This window comes from Dipodomys merriami, unplaced genomic scaffold (genome assembly GCF_024711535.1).
Source record: "Dipodomys merriami isolate MVZ:Mamm:240054 unplaced genomic scaffold, mDipMer1.0.p SCAF_78, whole genome shotgun sequence".
Lineage (NCBI taxonomy): Eukaryota > Metazoa > Chordata > Mammalia > Rodentia > Heteromyidae > Dipodomys > Dipodomys merriami.
The window spans coordinates 2,682,047-2,699,029 of record NW_027206379.1 but is presented as its reverse complement, the minus strand read 5'-3'; the positions used below and the strand labels follow the sequence as shown (position 1 = coordinate 2,699,029).

Here is a 16,983-nt window from a genome sequence, read left to right as displayed (position 1 = left end):
GCGTTCGCGGGGCCCTGGGAGCCGTGGCGGGGGGGGGGGTGCAGGGCAAGCACGGGGAGCCCGGCCTCTGGCGCCGGATCATCGGGATCCGCCGGACCCCCCGCCCGGATCCGAGCGATCACCGGGTTCTCAGCCCCGAGCACCCTGTTCCTGGTGAAGTACCATGTTCTTGACGCCAGGAAAGTTAGTTTATTTTTTTTTTGGGGGGGGGACGAGATTTGAGCTCATGCTGAGCACATTCTACCAAGTCTCCCCGAGGTCCAGCGAGGGGCGCAGCTGTGTGAGGAGCGCATTGGGGTGCGGCCCCCCGCGCCCCCGCGCCTCACGCGGCGCCACTGCCACTGGGGGAGAGGGATCCGACTTGGGGCGCGCCTTGTGCTCCTTCCGGTGGGGTGGTGGCGGGGTACACAGCATCAGCCCGCGGGGACGCCGAGGGGCCCGGGGCGGCGGTGCCCATAAACCTGGCGCGTAACCCTCTGGGCGCAGCGCTCCGGGCTTTCATGGGCCTGGGCCAAATGAGGTGGCCCATTTAATGGATGAGGAAACTGAGGCTCACTGGACAGGTTTCTGGCCTCAGACCCGGGCGGGCAAAGGCCCGGCGGCGGGGCGCGGGGTGGGGTGTTCCCGCGGGCGTCGGAGGCGCGGCGCCCCCCTCCGCAGTTCCGCCCCCGACGCCCCGCCCCTCCCGCGCGCGCCGGGAGCCGCCCGCCCGCCCGTGCCGCAGCCCGGCTCCGCTCAGCCAATCCGCGGCGGCCGGCGTCGGTGCGCTCGGCCTCGCCCGCGGCCTCCCGCCCACGGCGCCCGCGCGCCGCTCGCTCATTCCGCCGCCGCTGCGCCGCTGTCCGCCGGCTCGGTAAGACCGGTCGCGCCGCGGGTGCGGAGCGTGGCGGGGCTGCCCGGGGGGCCTGGGCGGGGGGCGCGCGAGGACTGCCGAGACCCGGGCCCCGGGAGGGATGCTCGGCCTTCGGGACGTGGCGGGACACCTGCGGCCGGGGACCCGCGGGGCTGCGGGCTCCGGTCTTCCCGTCCCCGCTGCCTCCGGGGCGCGGTTGTGTGGGGTCTGGGGTCCGCGCGAGGGTCGGGCTGCCGCTCAGGGAGAGAACTTGTCGGGACGCCCCGGTCGCGGACGGCGCGGCCGCCGATTCCTTTCCTGGCTCCGTTCCTCGCGGCGAAGGTCCGGGGGTCGCCCGAGGGCGTGCCACCCCGCGGGCGGGTACGGTGGCACCCGGCTGCCCGGCCGGGGACCTGGCCTCGCCCGCTCCCCGCAGTGCAGCCGTCGGGACACGCCCTGGGCGCGGGGCGAGCGCCGGCGGGAACCGGACGCACCCCGGCCTTGTGTGCGCCCCCGCCCTCCCCGATGCGGCGCGGGGTCAAGGGCAGGTGGGTGCGGAGCGCAAGGTCGCGCCAGGCCGGCCCGGGAGGGTGGGGGTGTCACGTGACCAGGCCGGGCGAACTTGGCCTTAGAGCCGAGGGCGCGCCGGGGTGGCCCCGGGGGTCCCCCCCTCCCCCGCCGCCCCCGGGACCGGCCAGTCGCCCGTGTCCCTCCTGTGCCTCGGGGAAGGCCACCGATCCGTGTGGCTTCTCTGCTGGAAACCCGGGTCTGGTTTCCGGAAACGAAGACGAGGCCTCCATGTACTTTTCAGGAGTTAAGAATGACAACTAATGACCAGATTGCCCACACAGAACGAACTTATTATTCATATTCGCAGCCGGGGCGGGCTTGGCACGCATGCGTGGAAGCGTGCCAGGGCGTAGTGGGGACCCGGTCACCGGGTGACGGGAAAGTGGGCTTTGAACCGCGTATTCTGTTACCCGGGCTCCTCGCCGCGGAGTCTGGTTTCTGGGCCGTCCAGATCTGCAGGCATGTTTATTCTGCGAGGCCACAAGCTTCCATGGATTAAAAAAGGGCTGGACAGCCCTGCCCCCCCCCCCCCCCGCACTTCGGGCGGCGCTGGGGACCGAGGGCCGGGCGCGCGAGGCCGGCGCTGCGGGGAGGGCGCCGCGGCCCGCCCGCCCGGCCCTAAGTTGGGCACCATTAGCATTCCGAGTGGGTCGGGCCGGCCGGGAGCCAGCGGGCTCCTTTTCTCATGTAAATGGCTGGTTTCCTTCCCACGAGGCGTCGCCGGTCGCGACCTTCCACCCGAACCCCATCTCCTGCGTTGCAGGAACGGGGGGGGGGCAGGTGCCGGGGCGCACGCTCCCGGGTGCGGGGAGGCCGGCCAGCGCGGGCCGGGACCGCCCGGCGTGTTTGCCCTGGAAACCCGCGGCTTCACCCGGACTCGGCCTGGGTCTCCCGGGAGGCTCGGGGCTCCCCGCCCGTGCTTAGCCAATCCCGGGCCCATTCATAAAACCGCGACGGGCTTCGCCGGCCGCGCACCCCCACCCCGCGGACGCGCCCCCGGAGGCCGTGCGGTGGGATGCGGCGTCCGCCACCACGCGACCCCCGCACCCCCGGCCCGTCCGCGAGGGCCGGCGCCCCGGGGGCCCGCGGTCGCCGGGCGGCGGCGGCCTGGCTCCGGAAGGGCTCCGTGGGCACAGCCCGGGGAACAGGATCTGCGCGCCCGCGACGCGCCGGCGGGGGCGGGGCTCCCGGTAACCTTTCCCCTACTTTTCTCCGCCGTCACGTGACGCCGCGGGTTGTTGGGGGGGGAAGGGGCGGGGCGCAGAGGCCGCAGCTGCGAGGCCGGGCCGCGTCGTCCCGGGCCGCGGGCCAAGCGCTCCCGGATCCGATCCGCGGGCGGGGCGGCCCGGGGTCGGCGTCCGCTCAGACCCAGGCCCGCTTCCTGCGCTGGGGGTACTTCTTCTTCTTCTTTCTCCTCCCTTGTGTTGGGGAAAAGTGTTTAGTCACTGCGTGGCTACTGGTGGCGGCCTGTGGAAGTCCCAGCTTGAATTCTGGAAGATTCGGTGGGTTAGGCGTAAAGGGGTGGCTCAAGGTGGATCGCTCATGGAGCGTAATGAAGAGGCTCCCCCGGCCCCGGAGCCCGAGGCTGGGGGATCTCAAGGGTTCAGAGACCCCATCTTCACTTTGATAAGCAGCTCCGCAGCAGGCCTGCCCAGCAGAGCCTACAGGAAAATAATCCCAGGAGGAACGGTGGCATCCGGCACCGTCCCTGGGCAGCCCGGGCCAGGCCCCAGCCTTTCCTCCGAGGACTTCACTGTCATGGAAGCAGTGCGGGCCCGCCGGTGAAATGGCAAGGGCAGAGTGGCCTTCGCCTGTTCACTTTCCTGAGGCTGCTGCAGCTCCTCGCAGCCTTTGATTTTGAAATGATAGGCTGAGTTGTGCAGGATGTGTACTTTTGTTGTTGTTGTTGGTTTGAGTCTCCTGTCTGACACAAGGAGCATGCACTCTGGCCGATTTCACATATTTATCTTTTGTAGCCTTCAACTTCAACCCGTTTAGCCGATAGGCGGTGGGCACAGGGTGCCTGCAGGCTCTGACCTGAAGCCAGCTTGCCTTGTGTGGGTAACGTGGCAGTCTGCTTCTGAGAAGAGTCCACCTTTGCCCTTCCTGTGTGGTTGCTCTGGCATCCACGTTGATGGGAGTTAATAAAGAGGCCGCTGTCCCAAGTGGTGGCCCTGATGGGGCAATGGCCTCTTGGGAAAGTTCACAACTAAGGCACCAGCTCTCTTCCTGAGGATCGTAGGCAGGAAAGGGCCTTCCCTGTGTCCCAATGGCTTGTCCTGGGGACTTGGGGGTCCCCTGGCTCCACTGCCAACCCCCTCTAATGCAGGCAGGGCTAGGTCCTGCCACCTGCCTCGGCCTGAGTCACCTCCACAGTTGCTTTCCTCAGTTTCCAGGACTGGCATACTGCCTGAAGGAAGGACAGAATGTGGGCATGCCCCTTCTCGGGATTGCTGTGGGCTCCTGATATCATGGGGTCCTTCGCAGGCATCGTTAGTTTTGTGGGCGCCTCAGAAGAAAGCTGGGAATAGAGGAAGCTGGTGGGACCATGGTGGATGCTCAGAACTGGCACACCTGAGCCCAGCCGCTGGTTCCTGCTCCAGTCAAAGGCACCAGCTATCTGCACTGACCCCTCCTCCTCCCAGGGGATTGTCCCCTGGTTCTTGGGCACAGTCATAGGCGGACAGTCAGCTTCAACCTGAATGGGGAGTGAGCCCTGGGGACAGGGCATTGGGCAAATTCATTCTCTCTCCTCCCTTCTCTTCCTCTCTCTCATACTGGGGCTAACTCTTGAGCCACACCTCCACGTCCAGCTTTTTGCTGGTTTATTGGAGATCGTCTCTCAGATTCAGCCCTCTGACTAGCTAGGATTATAGGTGTGAGCCATTCGTGCCTGGCTCAAATTGGCCATTACAAATCCTCCCCCAATCCCATGAAAATACCTGTTTGTGTAAAAGTGCACACACATAGCATTAAGGAGTTGTCACGCGGTGTAAGTCCCTGGTGACTCATGGGTGACCTGCGGCTTCGTTTATGAAAAGCCCTGACGTTCAGAGTGGGCTCCTCCACACCCCAGAAGGGTTCAGCGCCATCCTGCCAGGCTTGCTTTCTCTCTTCTTTGTGGTGCACACATGGTGTGCATCCGGAGCCCCATGCCTGTGTGAAAGGCAGAAGAGGGGCCAAGGAAAGACAGGCTGGCCTGGCCTGGCCTGGCGCGGGGCGGGGCGGGGCGGGGCACGAGGTGCTGTCACATTCTTGGAGGACCCATATGGAGTGTGTCCTTCAGTCAAGATGTGAGGGGGCCTGGGCCCCTGCAGTGCATGGCTGTCAGGGTCAGGGTCCGTGAGAGGGCAGCTAACATGTCTTCCAGGTCCAGCACCAATGGAGCTCAAGTTCGAACCCTTGGAGCAGCTGCTCCTCCATTACCCAGCAGGCAGAGGGCCCCTCACTCCCCGCCTGCGCCCGTCCCCTCGTGGGGTCAGATTGGATGTGACAAAGCATTGGACCAGAGCATTTCTGGTTTTGATTTCCTCCTGTAGGATGGTGGCTCAGCACCTGAGTCCTGTGTCATAGGAGTTTATGAGGATCCAAGAAGCAGGATGTCAAGATAGGTGTGTGTGTGTGTGTGTGTGTGCGCGCGCGCGCGTGTGTGTGCGTGCGTGTGTGTGTGTGCGTGCATGTGTGTGTGTGTGCATTGCCTGTACTGGCTTGAACTCAGGTCCTGGATTCTCTCAGCTTATTTGCTCAAAGCTGGCATTCTGCCACTTGAGCCACACTTCTAGTTCTGGTTTTTTGCTGTTCACTGGAGATGAGAGGCTCATTTGTCAAACCTCCATCTCAGCCTTCTGAGTAGCTGGGGTTACAGGCGTGAGCCACCAGCACCTGGCTGTGACAGTAGTTTTGAGCGTGTAAAAACACAATGATCCCCTACTTAGCACTGCTGCCATCCGGATGGAGCTGGAGTGAGATAGATGTTCTGCATTTCGTGGAAATGGCCCTGACAGCGTTGACCTTGGTCAGCTGCGGGCCTCTGACAGGTGGTGGCAGGGGTCCTGGCGCTGGTGGTGCCCTGTGGTTTGCACAGGGTCAGGTGGGGCCATTACCTGTCCTTGCACGAAATTTTCTCTTGCATGGTGTGGTGTGTGTGCTGACTCCTGTCAGCACATCTGTAAGTTCGGGGTTGGGGATTGGTTTTTTTTGTTGTTGTTGTTGATTGTGGGGCTTGGGCTCTGGGCCTGAGCACTGTCCCTGTGCTCTTCAGCTCAAGACTAGCACTCCACCACTTGAGCCACAACACCACTTCCGGTTTTCTAGTGGTTTTTACTGGAGATAAGAGTCTCACAGACTTATCTGCCCAGGCTGGCTTTGAACCGTGATCCTCAGATCTCAGCCTCCCAAGTAGTTAGGATTATAGGCGGGAGCCACCGGCGCCGGTTTACGAGTGGGTTTTGTGTGTGCAGTTGTATGTGTGTTGCTCCAGTTGCAATCCAGTGTCTGACAAGCTTAGGCCACTCTGGGTGCAGTGTGGGGAGAGGAGCAAGCAGAACACCCCTGCTGTGACTTGAGGACTTTTGTGGGCACAGTATTCCAAACAAGAAGAAATCTGGGATCTCATTTTTTTTTTGAGTGCTGGTTCTGGGTCTTGTACTTGGGGCCTTTCCCAGTCAAGGCTGATGCTCTGCTACTGAGCCACATTTCCACTTCCAGCTTTGTGCTGGTTAGATGTGAGTCTCACAGACTTTCCTGCCCAGAATGGCTTTGAACTCTGATCTTTAGATCTCAGCCTCTTCTGTTTTTTATTGTCTTTGTCCCCAGGTGACCCAATCCTCTGGCCCGTACCACCAAGTACCTGATTACAGGCTTGTACGATCACGCCCAGCTAGGATATTTCCTCCAGTGGCAGCGGTGGGGGAGGGGAGTGAAGGTGTGGCTCAAGTAATAAAGCACCAGCTTTGAGTAGAAAAAGTCAAATCACACCTTCCTGGGACTCCCCTGGTAGGTGTTTGAGTTCCCACCTTGGAAATCACACCCTCTGGCTGGGAAGGTGGTTCCCCAAATTGGAGCCAGTGTTGGAAGGCGGGGCTGGCACAGCACCGCTTGGTGTGGGTCCTCACCTGCAGTTTCCTTGGCTTCCCGGGCAGCCCCACGTGCCACCCGCCTCCTCCTCGGGGGACCCTGCCAGGCATTCCACACGGCTGTCACTTCTGTGGCTAACCTGTTCTCGCGGGATTCCCAGCGTGGCTGTGGGCATTCATGGAAGGCGGCGCTGCCCAGGCGGGGGAGCAAGGCAGTTCTTCTGGAAGACGGAGCATGTGAAGAATCTCCAATTGGCACAGATCGTTCGTGTGTGTGGCAGCTGGAGTTTTCCTGCTGGCTGCCGCTGCATTTTGCTTACTCTGGTGACCTAATTTTATGTGTTGAAACTTCAGGAATCCTCTCTCTCTCTCTCTCTCTCTCTCTCTCTCTCTCTCTCTCTCTCTCAATCTCTCTCTCTCTCTCTCTCTCTATCTCCCCCCCCCTCAGTACTAGGGCTTGAACGCATGCCACCGCTGAGCTGGCTCTCAGTAACACTTGAGCCACATCTCCACTTCCATTTATTTGGGTAGTTAATGGGAGATTAGAGTCTCAGCCCAGCCTGGCTTTGGAAGTGTGATCCTCAGATCTCAGCCTCCTGAGTAGGTAGGATTACAGGAGTGAGCCGCCCTGCTGGCACCTCTTCTTCTACTGTTTTCCAGGCCACCACCTACTCACCTGCCATTTCCGCCTATCCCTGTGACTGCTAGGCGATGTTGAAATCTGTCCTCCAGCACAGAATTTATTTACATGATTCTGGTGCTATAAAGACATGCTCGTGGGAGCTCTGTCCTCGAGGCTAGTTTTAGTGTGCGGTATTTATGTAGGAGATGCTTTCCTCATCACTTGTTTGCTCTGGGCAGGTTCTGTGTTCTGGCAACAAGGAGGGAAGGCCTGCCCCTGCCCCGTCCCCTCCTTTCCCCGCTGGCTGCCTGCTTCACTCCTCAGCAGCCCGGCTCCTGCCGAGAGGGCAGAGACCCGGCGAGGCCCTGGCTCCTGGGGGAAGCCGACTGTCTTCTGCGGCTGCTCCTTGCCTGGCCGGTGGGCTTCAGGCTGCTGATCGCTGAGGTGAGAGGTTTTTGGTCCAGGGTGGTTGATGATGAAGGAACTGCCCCCCAGCAGGGCTGTACAGATCTCCTCACCAAGGATTTAGGGGGGACCTCGAACAAAACACTTCACAGAGTTTTACCAGAGCTAACTGGAGTGGAGCTGTGGTTCAAGTGGTGGAGTGCCAGCTTTGCAGGGTAAAAGCTAGGCGAGCATGCAAAGACCTGAGTTCAAGCCCTACTACTGGCACAAGAAGAAGAAGGAAAAAAGCAAAAGCCCTGAATGGGAGGTGGTCTGCAGGATTCAACACAGTTGAGCAGCAAGCGTCAATAACACCGTGGCGCCCACCTTGGAGAATTCCCGAGCTTGGAAATGTGGGCTCTGTGGCTGGCAGAGCCAGGCCCAGGAGAGGGGGGCTTTGAGCAGGGGGGCAGCCCCATGGGGGCGGGGGGCAGGTCACAGAGGTGAGGCCCCGGTGCAGCAAGCAGTGTGATAGGGAAGGGTTCCTGGCTTCCCAGGGCCTCTGGGCACGCACTGCCTTGCCCAGGGCCGCTCCCCTCCCTACACACAAAAATAGGTCGTGGTTCCCAGCTCGGGCACCTTAGCCTGCATCTCGGTGCTGTTGGAGAGCGGATTACTGTAAGGTGCTTAGTGCCGGGCCACAGACCTTGAGCTGAGCCTGTCCCTGGGCAGTCACTGTAGCACAGAGGGTTGCCCACGCCCAGCCTGGCGGGAGACGGGCACCCATGTGGGCTTCCAGCAAGGCAGTGTGGGTGAGCTCCCTGTGGGCTTGGTGGGCAACCCCCCTCAGAACTAGTTCTCTTCCTAAAAGGGTGGCAGCACTGTCTGCCCCCCCCCCCCCCCCGCCGGTCCAGATTACATGCGTTTCCTGAGATATCTGCCCCGCACCCGGAGGTTTTGCCCCGAGCCTGTCTAGGGGCACAGGGCAGAGTGGCCTTATGGGGAGAGGTCGTTCAGGCCAGCCTGGGGATGTGGGCACTCTTCCTCTGGTCCTGAATCGCAGCCCGGAGGGAGGGAGGCTGGAGGCGTTCTAGAATGTCCCCCCCTGTCGGGGAGGGGCAGGGAGGGCCTCTGGGCACCTGTGTGCTGCTCCCTTCTGGGTCTTGCTGTCTTCCGCTCGCCTTCCTGTGCTCGTTCCTGGGGCGTGGTGAGCGCGGGGCGCAGGTGCACATGCTGCTGTGCAGATGGGGCCTTGCGGCGGAGCAGTCTCTGGGGGCCACCCCCCTCGCACTGCAGGGTGGGTCCCCAGAAGGATTGTAGATGACCCCCCCCTCCGCGATTAAACTCAGCAGAGCTCCGTGGGGCCCTGGGGAAGGCGGGGGTGGGGTGGAGGCCTGGCGGCAGGTGCTGGTCGCACCGGTGAGGTGACGGCCCCAGGGCAGGTGTGGCCGGGGCTGATGCCAAGTGGGCAGAGGTGAGGTGGGGAGGGTGAGGTGTGCCCAGGGCCAGGAGTGTGTAAGCTGAGTCCCGAGCAGGGCCTTGGAGAGGGGTGCTGGCTGATTCATGGGGTACAGGTCCTGGTGTGTGACAGGGGGAAGGGGAAGACACCCCCGATTTCCCCTTGTGGTCTCCCACGCAGGGTTGTGGGGCGGGGTCTGGGGACAGAGGCCGCGTGTGGACGTGGGGCCGCGGGTCCACAGCCTGTGGTGTTCCAGTGTCACGGGAGAAGATGGCAGCATCTGAGCTGCGGCTTCCTTCTGAGCACCGCTGGCCTAGAACTTAGGATCTTCCTGCTTCAGTTTCTGGGAGGGGCCAGGTGCCCAGGCTATGTTCATAGCTACCTGGTGACAGGTGGAGGCAGGTGGCAGGCGGAAGTCCCTGCTGCGGGGGGTGGGGGCTTCCTGTCCAGGGGGAAGGTGGCCGTGCCTGGCACGCAGGTCCCTTGTGGCTGGTCAGATGCCACAGCCGTGGCTGTGGGTGAAGGTGGCGTCTCCGCCTCGTCAGCCACTGCACTGGCCCTGGCTGCCTCGCTCTCCCTTCCTGTCTCTGGGGGTCAAGGAGGGAGGAGGGGAGGGCAGCCTAACGCCCGGGACCACTGTGTATATGTGTGTGCGTGTGTGCACATGCTTGTGTTTTGTATTGTGCGTTGTGTATTGTGTTGTGTGTATACATGCATTGTGTTGCACGAGTCTTTGTTGTATGGAGTGTCTTGAATGGTTTATGTTGTGGGTGTTGTATATATGTGCTGTGTGTTGTATGTTATATATGTGTTATGTGTATTGTGCATGTATTATGTGTGTGTGTGTGTGTGTTGTGTCTGTGTGTGTTGGAAGAGGCCTAGTTCCCAGAGTCCTTCCACACCTGAGGGATCTAGCAGGAATGATAGCGGGCAGGTGTTTTGCTACCGTCAGTATGTTCTAGGTCCTGTATGTGTTCCGGACAGCTCAGCACACCCACGGCCTTTATTCCCCACCTGGCTTCTGGGAACCTGCCCATCCCCACCGTAAAACCCATACTTGTGAGTATTTAGTCGGGGAATTTAATCAGGATAATTTAGTAAAAGGGATAGACAGATAACACAACTTGGGCCATATCTGTGTCAGAGATAATGGCCCTCCTCCCTGCCCCGAGGCCAGGTGTCCAGCTGCTCCCTGTGAATAGACAGCGCTTCTGCTCAGGAGCGTCCTTGTGTCCTCTTCTAATGCATGTGCTTCTGCGCCACGTTTTTCCTTAGGTTTTTTTTTTGTCAGTCGTGGGGTCTGAACTCTGGGCCTGGGCGCTGTCCCTCAGCTCTTCAGCTCAAGGCTAGCGCTCTACCACTTGAGCCACAGCGCCACTTCTGGCTTTTTTCTTATGTGGTGCTGAGGAATCGAACCCAGGGCCTCGAGCATGCAAGGCAAACGCTCCACCACTGAGCCACCTTCCCAGACCTTTTTCCTTAGTTTTAAGATAATTTATTTTTAATTTAATTTTAAGTTGTTATTGTGAAAGTGATGCACACAGTGGTTACAGTTACATAGGTCAGGGAAAAAGTACATTTCTTTCTGCATAATGTCACTCCTTCCCTTGCTCTCTGTTTTTCTTTTTGTTGTTGTTGTTGTTTACTATATTTACCTGTTCTGCTATTACCATACTTTTAGGAAGTGTGTGTGGGGGGGGTTAGGGCTTGAACTTAGGGTCTGGGTGCTGTCCCTGAGGTTTTATGCTCAAGGCTAGCACTCTACCACGTGAGCCACAGTGCCACTTCCAACTTCTTGGTGCCCAGGTCGGCCAATCTACCTCTAGATTTGCCTATTTTGGACATTTTGTGTCTGCAGAAAAGACCCCGCGTGTCCTGTGCCGGCTTCTTTGGCTCGGCACTGTGTTTTCAAGGGTCACCTGTGTTCCACATAGTGTGTCCGTGAGTCATCCCTCACGTTGAGCAGGGAGGCTGCATTGTATTTACTCACTGCTGCATGAACATCTGAGTTGGTTCTGCATTTTGTCTGCCACGAATACCAGGGCAGTGAACACTTGCGGACAGGTGCCTGGGAGAAGCTGGATGGTGGACGTGGGGTGGGGTGGGGGTCGAGGGGCGGGGTGGGGGCAAGGGATCAGTTGGCTGCTCTGTACAATGCCTGTTCCATGTCCCTGCCAGCCGTGGTGAGGATTCTGACTACATCCTCTGCAGTACTTGTCTCCTTGGGACTGGGATTTGAACTCAGGACCTGGAGCTCGCTATGCAAGCACTTTATCATTTAGACCCCACACTCACCTTTTTTTTTTTTTTTTTTTTTTTGGATAGGGTCTAGAATTTTTGCCTCGGGCCAACCTCAGTCTTTGATCCTCCTCCAGGAGAACTTAGATGACAAGTGTGCACTACCTTGTCCAACTTGCTGGTTAAGAATGGGCTCTAGCTTATATTTTGCCAAGGCTGGCATCAGACCACACTCCTCCCAGTCTTTGGCTCCTGAATAGTTGGGGTTTCAGACATACGCCTCCAGCCCCAGGTCACCAGCAGCGGGATCATTCTGGGGAAGACATTTTGCCCCTGGAGTGAACACCGCTAACACTCCAAGTCTGTCTGGCTCCCCCGTCAGTGCTGGAGGCCTCAGCCTCTCTAGCACGGTATTGGCTGCAGAACCGGCCCTGTGCCGGCGAATGCCCGCACTCTGCCTGTGCTCTTGTGCTCTGCACAGTGAGCTCTGTGTCTTCAAGCTGTCTGGGTCCTGGGCATCTGGGCTTTGCTGGTTTTGCTGTGTGTGTGTGTGTGTGTGTGTGTGTGTGTGTGTGTGTGTGTGTGTGTGTGTGTGTGTGTGTGTGTGTGTGTGTGTGTGTGTGTGTGTGTGTGTGTGTGTGTGTGTGTGTGTGTGTGTCCTGGGCATCTGAGCTTTGCTGGTTTTGCTCTGTATGTGTGCGTGCATGTGTGCGTGCGTGCGTGCGTGCCAGTCCTGGGGCTTGAACTCAGGGCCTGGGTGTTGTCCTTGAGATTTTTCACTTGAGGCTAGCATTCTCCACCTGAACCGCGGCTCCATTTCCAGCTTTTTGTCAGTTAACTGGAGATAAAGAATCTTACAGTCTTTCCTGCCGAGCTGGCTTCAAGCTGAGGTCCCTCCGCCTCCTGGTCGCTAGCAGGGATTCCAGGCGTGAGCCGCAGGCGCCATCGCCGCCCCTGCCCCTCGTGTGGTCGGTCACATGCTGTGGAATGCCTGGCACATTGCTAGTGGCTGAGGCTGCCGTGAGGGTCTGAGTGCGAATTCCCAGGTGCACCGCCCACCCCAGCCTCACCCTGGTTCACAGGTCCTAGGTGGGCGCTCTCCACTCCCAGCCCTGACCTGCCTCCACCCTACCTGGCCTCTTCCCACCAGAGGAGCCAGCTGGCCCAGCAGAGGCCTGGGGAGCTGTCAGCAAGGGCCTCGGCCGGCGTCCAGAGCAGTGACTGTCCCCAGTTCCTCCCTGGACATTGTCCCCAGGCCTGCCAGCATGGCCCGGCCTGGCTGCCGTCCCTTCCACCCAGAACCCAACCCTTTGGGGCCTGCACCAGCACGCAGCCCAGCTCCTGGCACAGCGGCACACTTGCCGCCTGGGGCCCAGCCCTGTCGGGGGGCCGGAGGGGCCCGCCTGCTCCCCCACGCTGACCCCGCTTCACCCGAGTGCTGTGCCTTTGCCCGGTCTGTGGGGAGGGCGCCACGTGCGGGTCCAGGTCCTCGTCCTCCCCCTGCTGGCACCTGGGGAGCAGCCAGTAAATATTTGTTGAGTGAACACATGAGTGACCTCTGGGGTTGAATGCCTGCCTTCCAGTGGCCCTCTCCGGGGCAGACAGGAACACTGTGGTCAGAAAACACAACCCCTGTACCATGCGCACTGCCGTGTGCTGCTGGGCAGGTGTTTTTGTTTTTGTTTTGGTTGGTCGTGGGGCTTGAACTCAGGGCCTGGGCACTGACCCCCAGCTCTTCAGCTCAAGGCGAGCACTCTATCGCTGGAACCACAGCACCACTAGTTTTTCCTTTTGTTTTTGTTGTTCCGGTTGAACTCAGGGCCTGGGCGCTGTCCCTGAGCTTTTGTGCTCAAGGCTGGTGCTTTACCAGGTGAGCCACCGTTCCACTTCTGGCTTTTTGCCCGTTAATCAGAGATAAGAGTCTGACAGTTTTCTTTCCCCAAGCTAGCTTTGAACTATGAGTTTCAGATCTCAGAATACAGGGTGCATTGCTGGCTCCTGACCCCATTAATTAAGTTATTTTTGGTAGTTTCTTGGGGATAAGAATCTTACAGACTTTCCTGCCCTGGCTGGCTTCAAACTGTGGATCCTCCCATCTTAGCCTCCAGAGGTAGCTAGGATTACCGGTGTGATCACCAGCGCCGGGCCCCCTTTTATCTTTTTTTGACTGCAGTGTGCTTTGCAGAAGCTACCTGCGGAGAGGAGGAGAGGCGGCGGAGGGGACCTTCCATGCCTGGGGCATCGTCGTTTCTGGTGCTGGGGTCCCCTCTGCCCCCCCTCCTGCACCAGTTTCCCGCAGCCTTCCCCAGGGGAAGCCCTAGAAGGGCAGAGGCCAGCTTGGCAGCAGCCAGGCTCCGAGGACCCAGCTCTGCCCGGGGACCCTGCCGAGCGAGCGGCCGAGGCCAGGCCTTCCCTGCTGGAGGCCTCAGCCCTGGGGCTTTGCAGCCGCTCAGGGTCTCCTGCGTGCCAAGGACCACGCTTGTCCCCCAGGGCCAGTCATTACAGCCACTGGCGTCCTGTGTGTTTTGTGTGGACCTGTGGGATGGTGGGGGACTTGGGGGTTCAGGGGTTCTGTGGATAGGACCCTGTGATGCCCTGGGGCATCCTGGCGGAAATGTAGAGGTGGGGGGCAGCGAGGGGCAAGGTCCACAGGGACAGGACCCGTCATGGATGAAACGGGAGCTCCGCGGTGGGGAGGAAGGCCCTGGGATCCGGTACGCGACTCCTGAACCCCGTCTGTGCATCTCCCCTCTGCACAGCTAAGCTCAGGATGGCAGAGGCTCACCAGGCCGTGGCCTTCCAGTTCACCGTCACCCCCGATGGCATCGACCTCCGGCTGAGCCACGAGGCCCTGAAACAGATCTGCCTCTCGGGACTCCACTCCTGGAAAAAGAAGTTCATCCGCTTCAAGGTTTTCCCATCTTTGTTTCAGTCTCTGCCATGTCACCCTGAGAAGAGGAGGATTTCCACACGGCTGCTGACAGGCTCCGCCCCACAGCACCCCCGCTCTCACACACGCAGTGGCCCACAGTTTACTAGTACTCTTTTCTGGCAGTACTGGGGCTCAAACCCAAGATTCATGCTTTCAAGGCAGGTGCTCTACCACTTGGGCTATGCCTCCAGCCTTTTGTTTTTGGGTCCAGTCATGGGCCTGAACTCAAGGCCTGGGCACTGACCCTCAGCCCTTCAGCTCAAGGCTAGCGCTCTACCACTTGAGCCACAGTACCACTTCCGGCTTTTTTTTTTTTCCTGGTTATGTGGTGCTAAGGAATGGAACTCAGGGCCTCATGCATGCAAGGCAAGCACTCTACCACTGAGCCATCTTCCCAGCCCCTCCAGCCTTTTTTAAACAATTTTAATTCTGCTTTTGTGACATGGTCTTCCAGGTAGGCCTTGAACTCACCATCTTCCCACCTCTGTCTTCTGAGTGGCCAGGGTTACAGGCGTGTACTTCCATGCCCGGTTGGCTCACTGGGCTCTTGTCTTGGTCCTGTGAGGCTGGTGGAGCCCACAGCCTGCTGTGATCAGGGGAAGGACTTGCCCTGCCGGAAGCGGACAAGACCAGAGTGCAGCTGCGTCTCTGCCCAGCTGACTCCTTTCCATTGTGTGGGAAAGGAAGCCCTTTGCTGGGTACCTGTGGCTCAGACCATAACCCACTAGCTACTCCGGAGGCTGAGAGCTGAGGATGGAGGTTTGAAGGTTGCCCAGGCAGAGAAGCCCAGGACACTCTCAACCTCCAATTCATCAACAAAAAGTTACAAGTAGAGATGTGGCCCACATGGCGGAATGCTAGCCTTGAGCAGAAAAGCTGAAGGACAGATCCCAAGCCCTGCACAAAAAAAGAAAAAAGAGGGCTGGGAAGGTGGCTCAGTGGTAGAGTGCTTGCCTTGCATGCATGAGGCCCTGGGTTCGATTCCTCAGCACCACATAAGCAAAAGGAAAAAAGCTGGAAGTGGCGCTGTGGCTCAAGTGGTAGAGCGCTAGCCTTGAGCTGAAGAGCTGAGGGACAGCGTCCAGGCCCAGAGTTCAGGCCCCACGACCAGACCCCCCCCCCCAAAAAAAAAAGAAAAGAAAAAAGAGAGAAGGAAGGAAGGAAGGGAGGGTTTCAAAACTTGCGTGCGGTTGTGCACTGACTGATTTGCTGATAAAGTATTCAAACACTAAAAATGGTCCACCGGAATTCCAGAACACATGTGTTGTCAATTATCTGAACCAGTGGAAATCTACCCTTTTTTAAAGTAAACATCTTCCTTCGTTGATTTTAGTTGTTTTCAGATTTCCATTTTTCCCTCCCTCCAATCCTTTCTCCCTCCCTCCCTCCTTTCTTCCTTCCCTTCTTCTCTCCTTCCCTGCCTCCCTCCTTCTCTCCTTCCCTGCCTCCCTTTCTAGCTGTGTGAGGCTAGTGCTCTACCACGGAGCTACTTCCCCGGCCATGGCTCGGCATCCCTGGGGCCAAGCTGCTGGCTTTGGGCTGTGCCTGACGGTGACCAGGTGGAGTTCTGTGCAGCTGGCAGGGGGGCGGGCACCACCTATGGGTGGAGTAAGTTTAAGAGCTGACCACACAGAACAGGCAGTGTGGGGTGTCACCTGAGGGAGGGGGGCCAGCAGGGCGGCCAGGCTGCGCAGGTGTATGGACTTGTGACAGGGAGATGTGAGGGATGTATTTTCTTCCTTTCTGTTTAGCTTTTTTTTTTTTTTTTTTTTTGGTCGTGGGGCTTGAACTCTGGGCCTGGGCGCTGTCCCTCAGCTCTTCAGCTCAAGGCGAGCGCTCTACCACTTGAGCTACAGCGCCACTTCCGGTTTTCTGGTGGTTTATTGGAGATAGGAGTCTCACAGTCTCTCCTGCCCGGGCTGGCTTTGAACCGCGATCCTCAGATCTCAGCCTCCTGAGTAGCTAGGATGACAGGTGTGAGCCACCAGCGCCCGGCTTCTGTTTAGCTTCATTGAATTAGTTTATTTTAAAATAACGTTTTTTGTCTCTAAAAATAGTATGATCGTGGGCCTGGCCTCCTAAAAGTGAAGACCCTATTTCAGAAATAACAGTAGCAAGATGAGAGCTGGTGGCTCATGCCTGTCTTCCTAGCTACTCTGGAGGCTAAGATCTGAGGATCATGGTTCAAAGCCAGCCAGCAAGAAAGTTATTGAGACCCTTATCTCCAATGAGCCACCAAAAATCCAGAAATAGAACTGTGGTTCAGGGGGTAGATCACTAGACTTGAGGAAAAAAAAAGTTCAAGGACAGCACCTAGGCCCCGAGTTCAAGTTCCAGGACCAGAACACACACACAAATAATGACCATAGCACAAATGTGGCTCAAGTGCTAGAGCACCTGCCTAACTAGTTAACATAAGGCCCTGAGTTCAAACCCCAGTACTTCCATAAGAAAAACCCCAACAGCCAGGCGCTGGTGGCTCACGCCTGTAATCCTAGCTACTCAGGAGGCTGAGATCTGAGGATCGAGGTTCAAAGCCAGCCCGGGCAGGAGAGACCATGAGACTCCTATCTCCAATAAACCACTAGAAAACTGGAAGTGGCACTGTGGCTCAAGTGGTAGAGTGCTAGCCTTGAGCTGAAGAGCACAGGGACAGCACTCAAGCCCAGAGTTCAAGCTGGAACTCTGGGCCTGGGCGCTGTTCCTCAGCTCTTCAGCTCAAGGCTAGCACCTACCACTTGAGCACAGCGCCACTTCCAGCTTTTTCTGTTTATGTGGTGCTGAGGAATCGAACCCAGGGCCTCCTGCATGCGAGGCAAGCACTCTACCACTGCGCCACCTTCCCAGCCCCTGCCTTGGTTATTTTTGACA

The 16,983-nt window shown here is 58.8% G+C and overlaps 1 protein-coding gene across 2 annotated transcripts in view; it reads left to right on the top strand.

Moving 5' to 3' along the window:
* The first annotated feature begins 782 nt into the window (after window positions 1-782).
* The window catches only part of Cpt1a (carnitine palmitoyltransferase 1A), a 43,729-nt gene continuing 27,528 nt past the window's right edge, over window positions 783-16,983 (top strand). Inside the window, exons 1-2 of one of the 2 annotated variants that reach the window (XM_070009734.1) lie at window positions 783-853; window positions 13,940-14,091. In XM_070009734.1, coding sequence (XP_069865835.1) covers window positions 13,951-14,091 — 141 coding nt within the window. In that variant the 5' untranslated portion in view covers window positions 783-853; window positions 13,940-13,950. Of the gene's footprint in view, window positions 854-7,362; window positions 7,544-13,939; window positions 14,092-16,983 lie in introns of those variants that run through there. The other variant, XM_070009735.1, reaches the window with a different exon arrangement.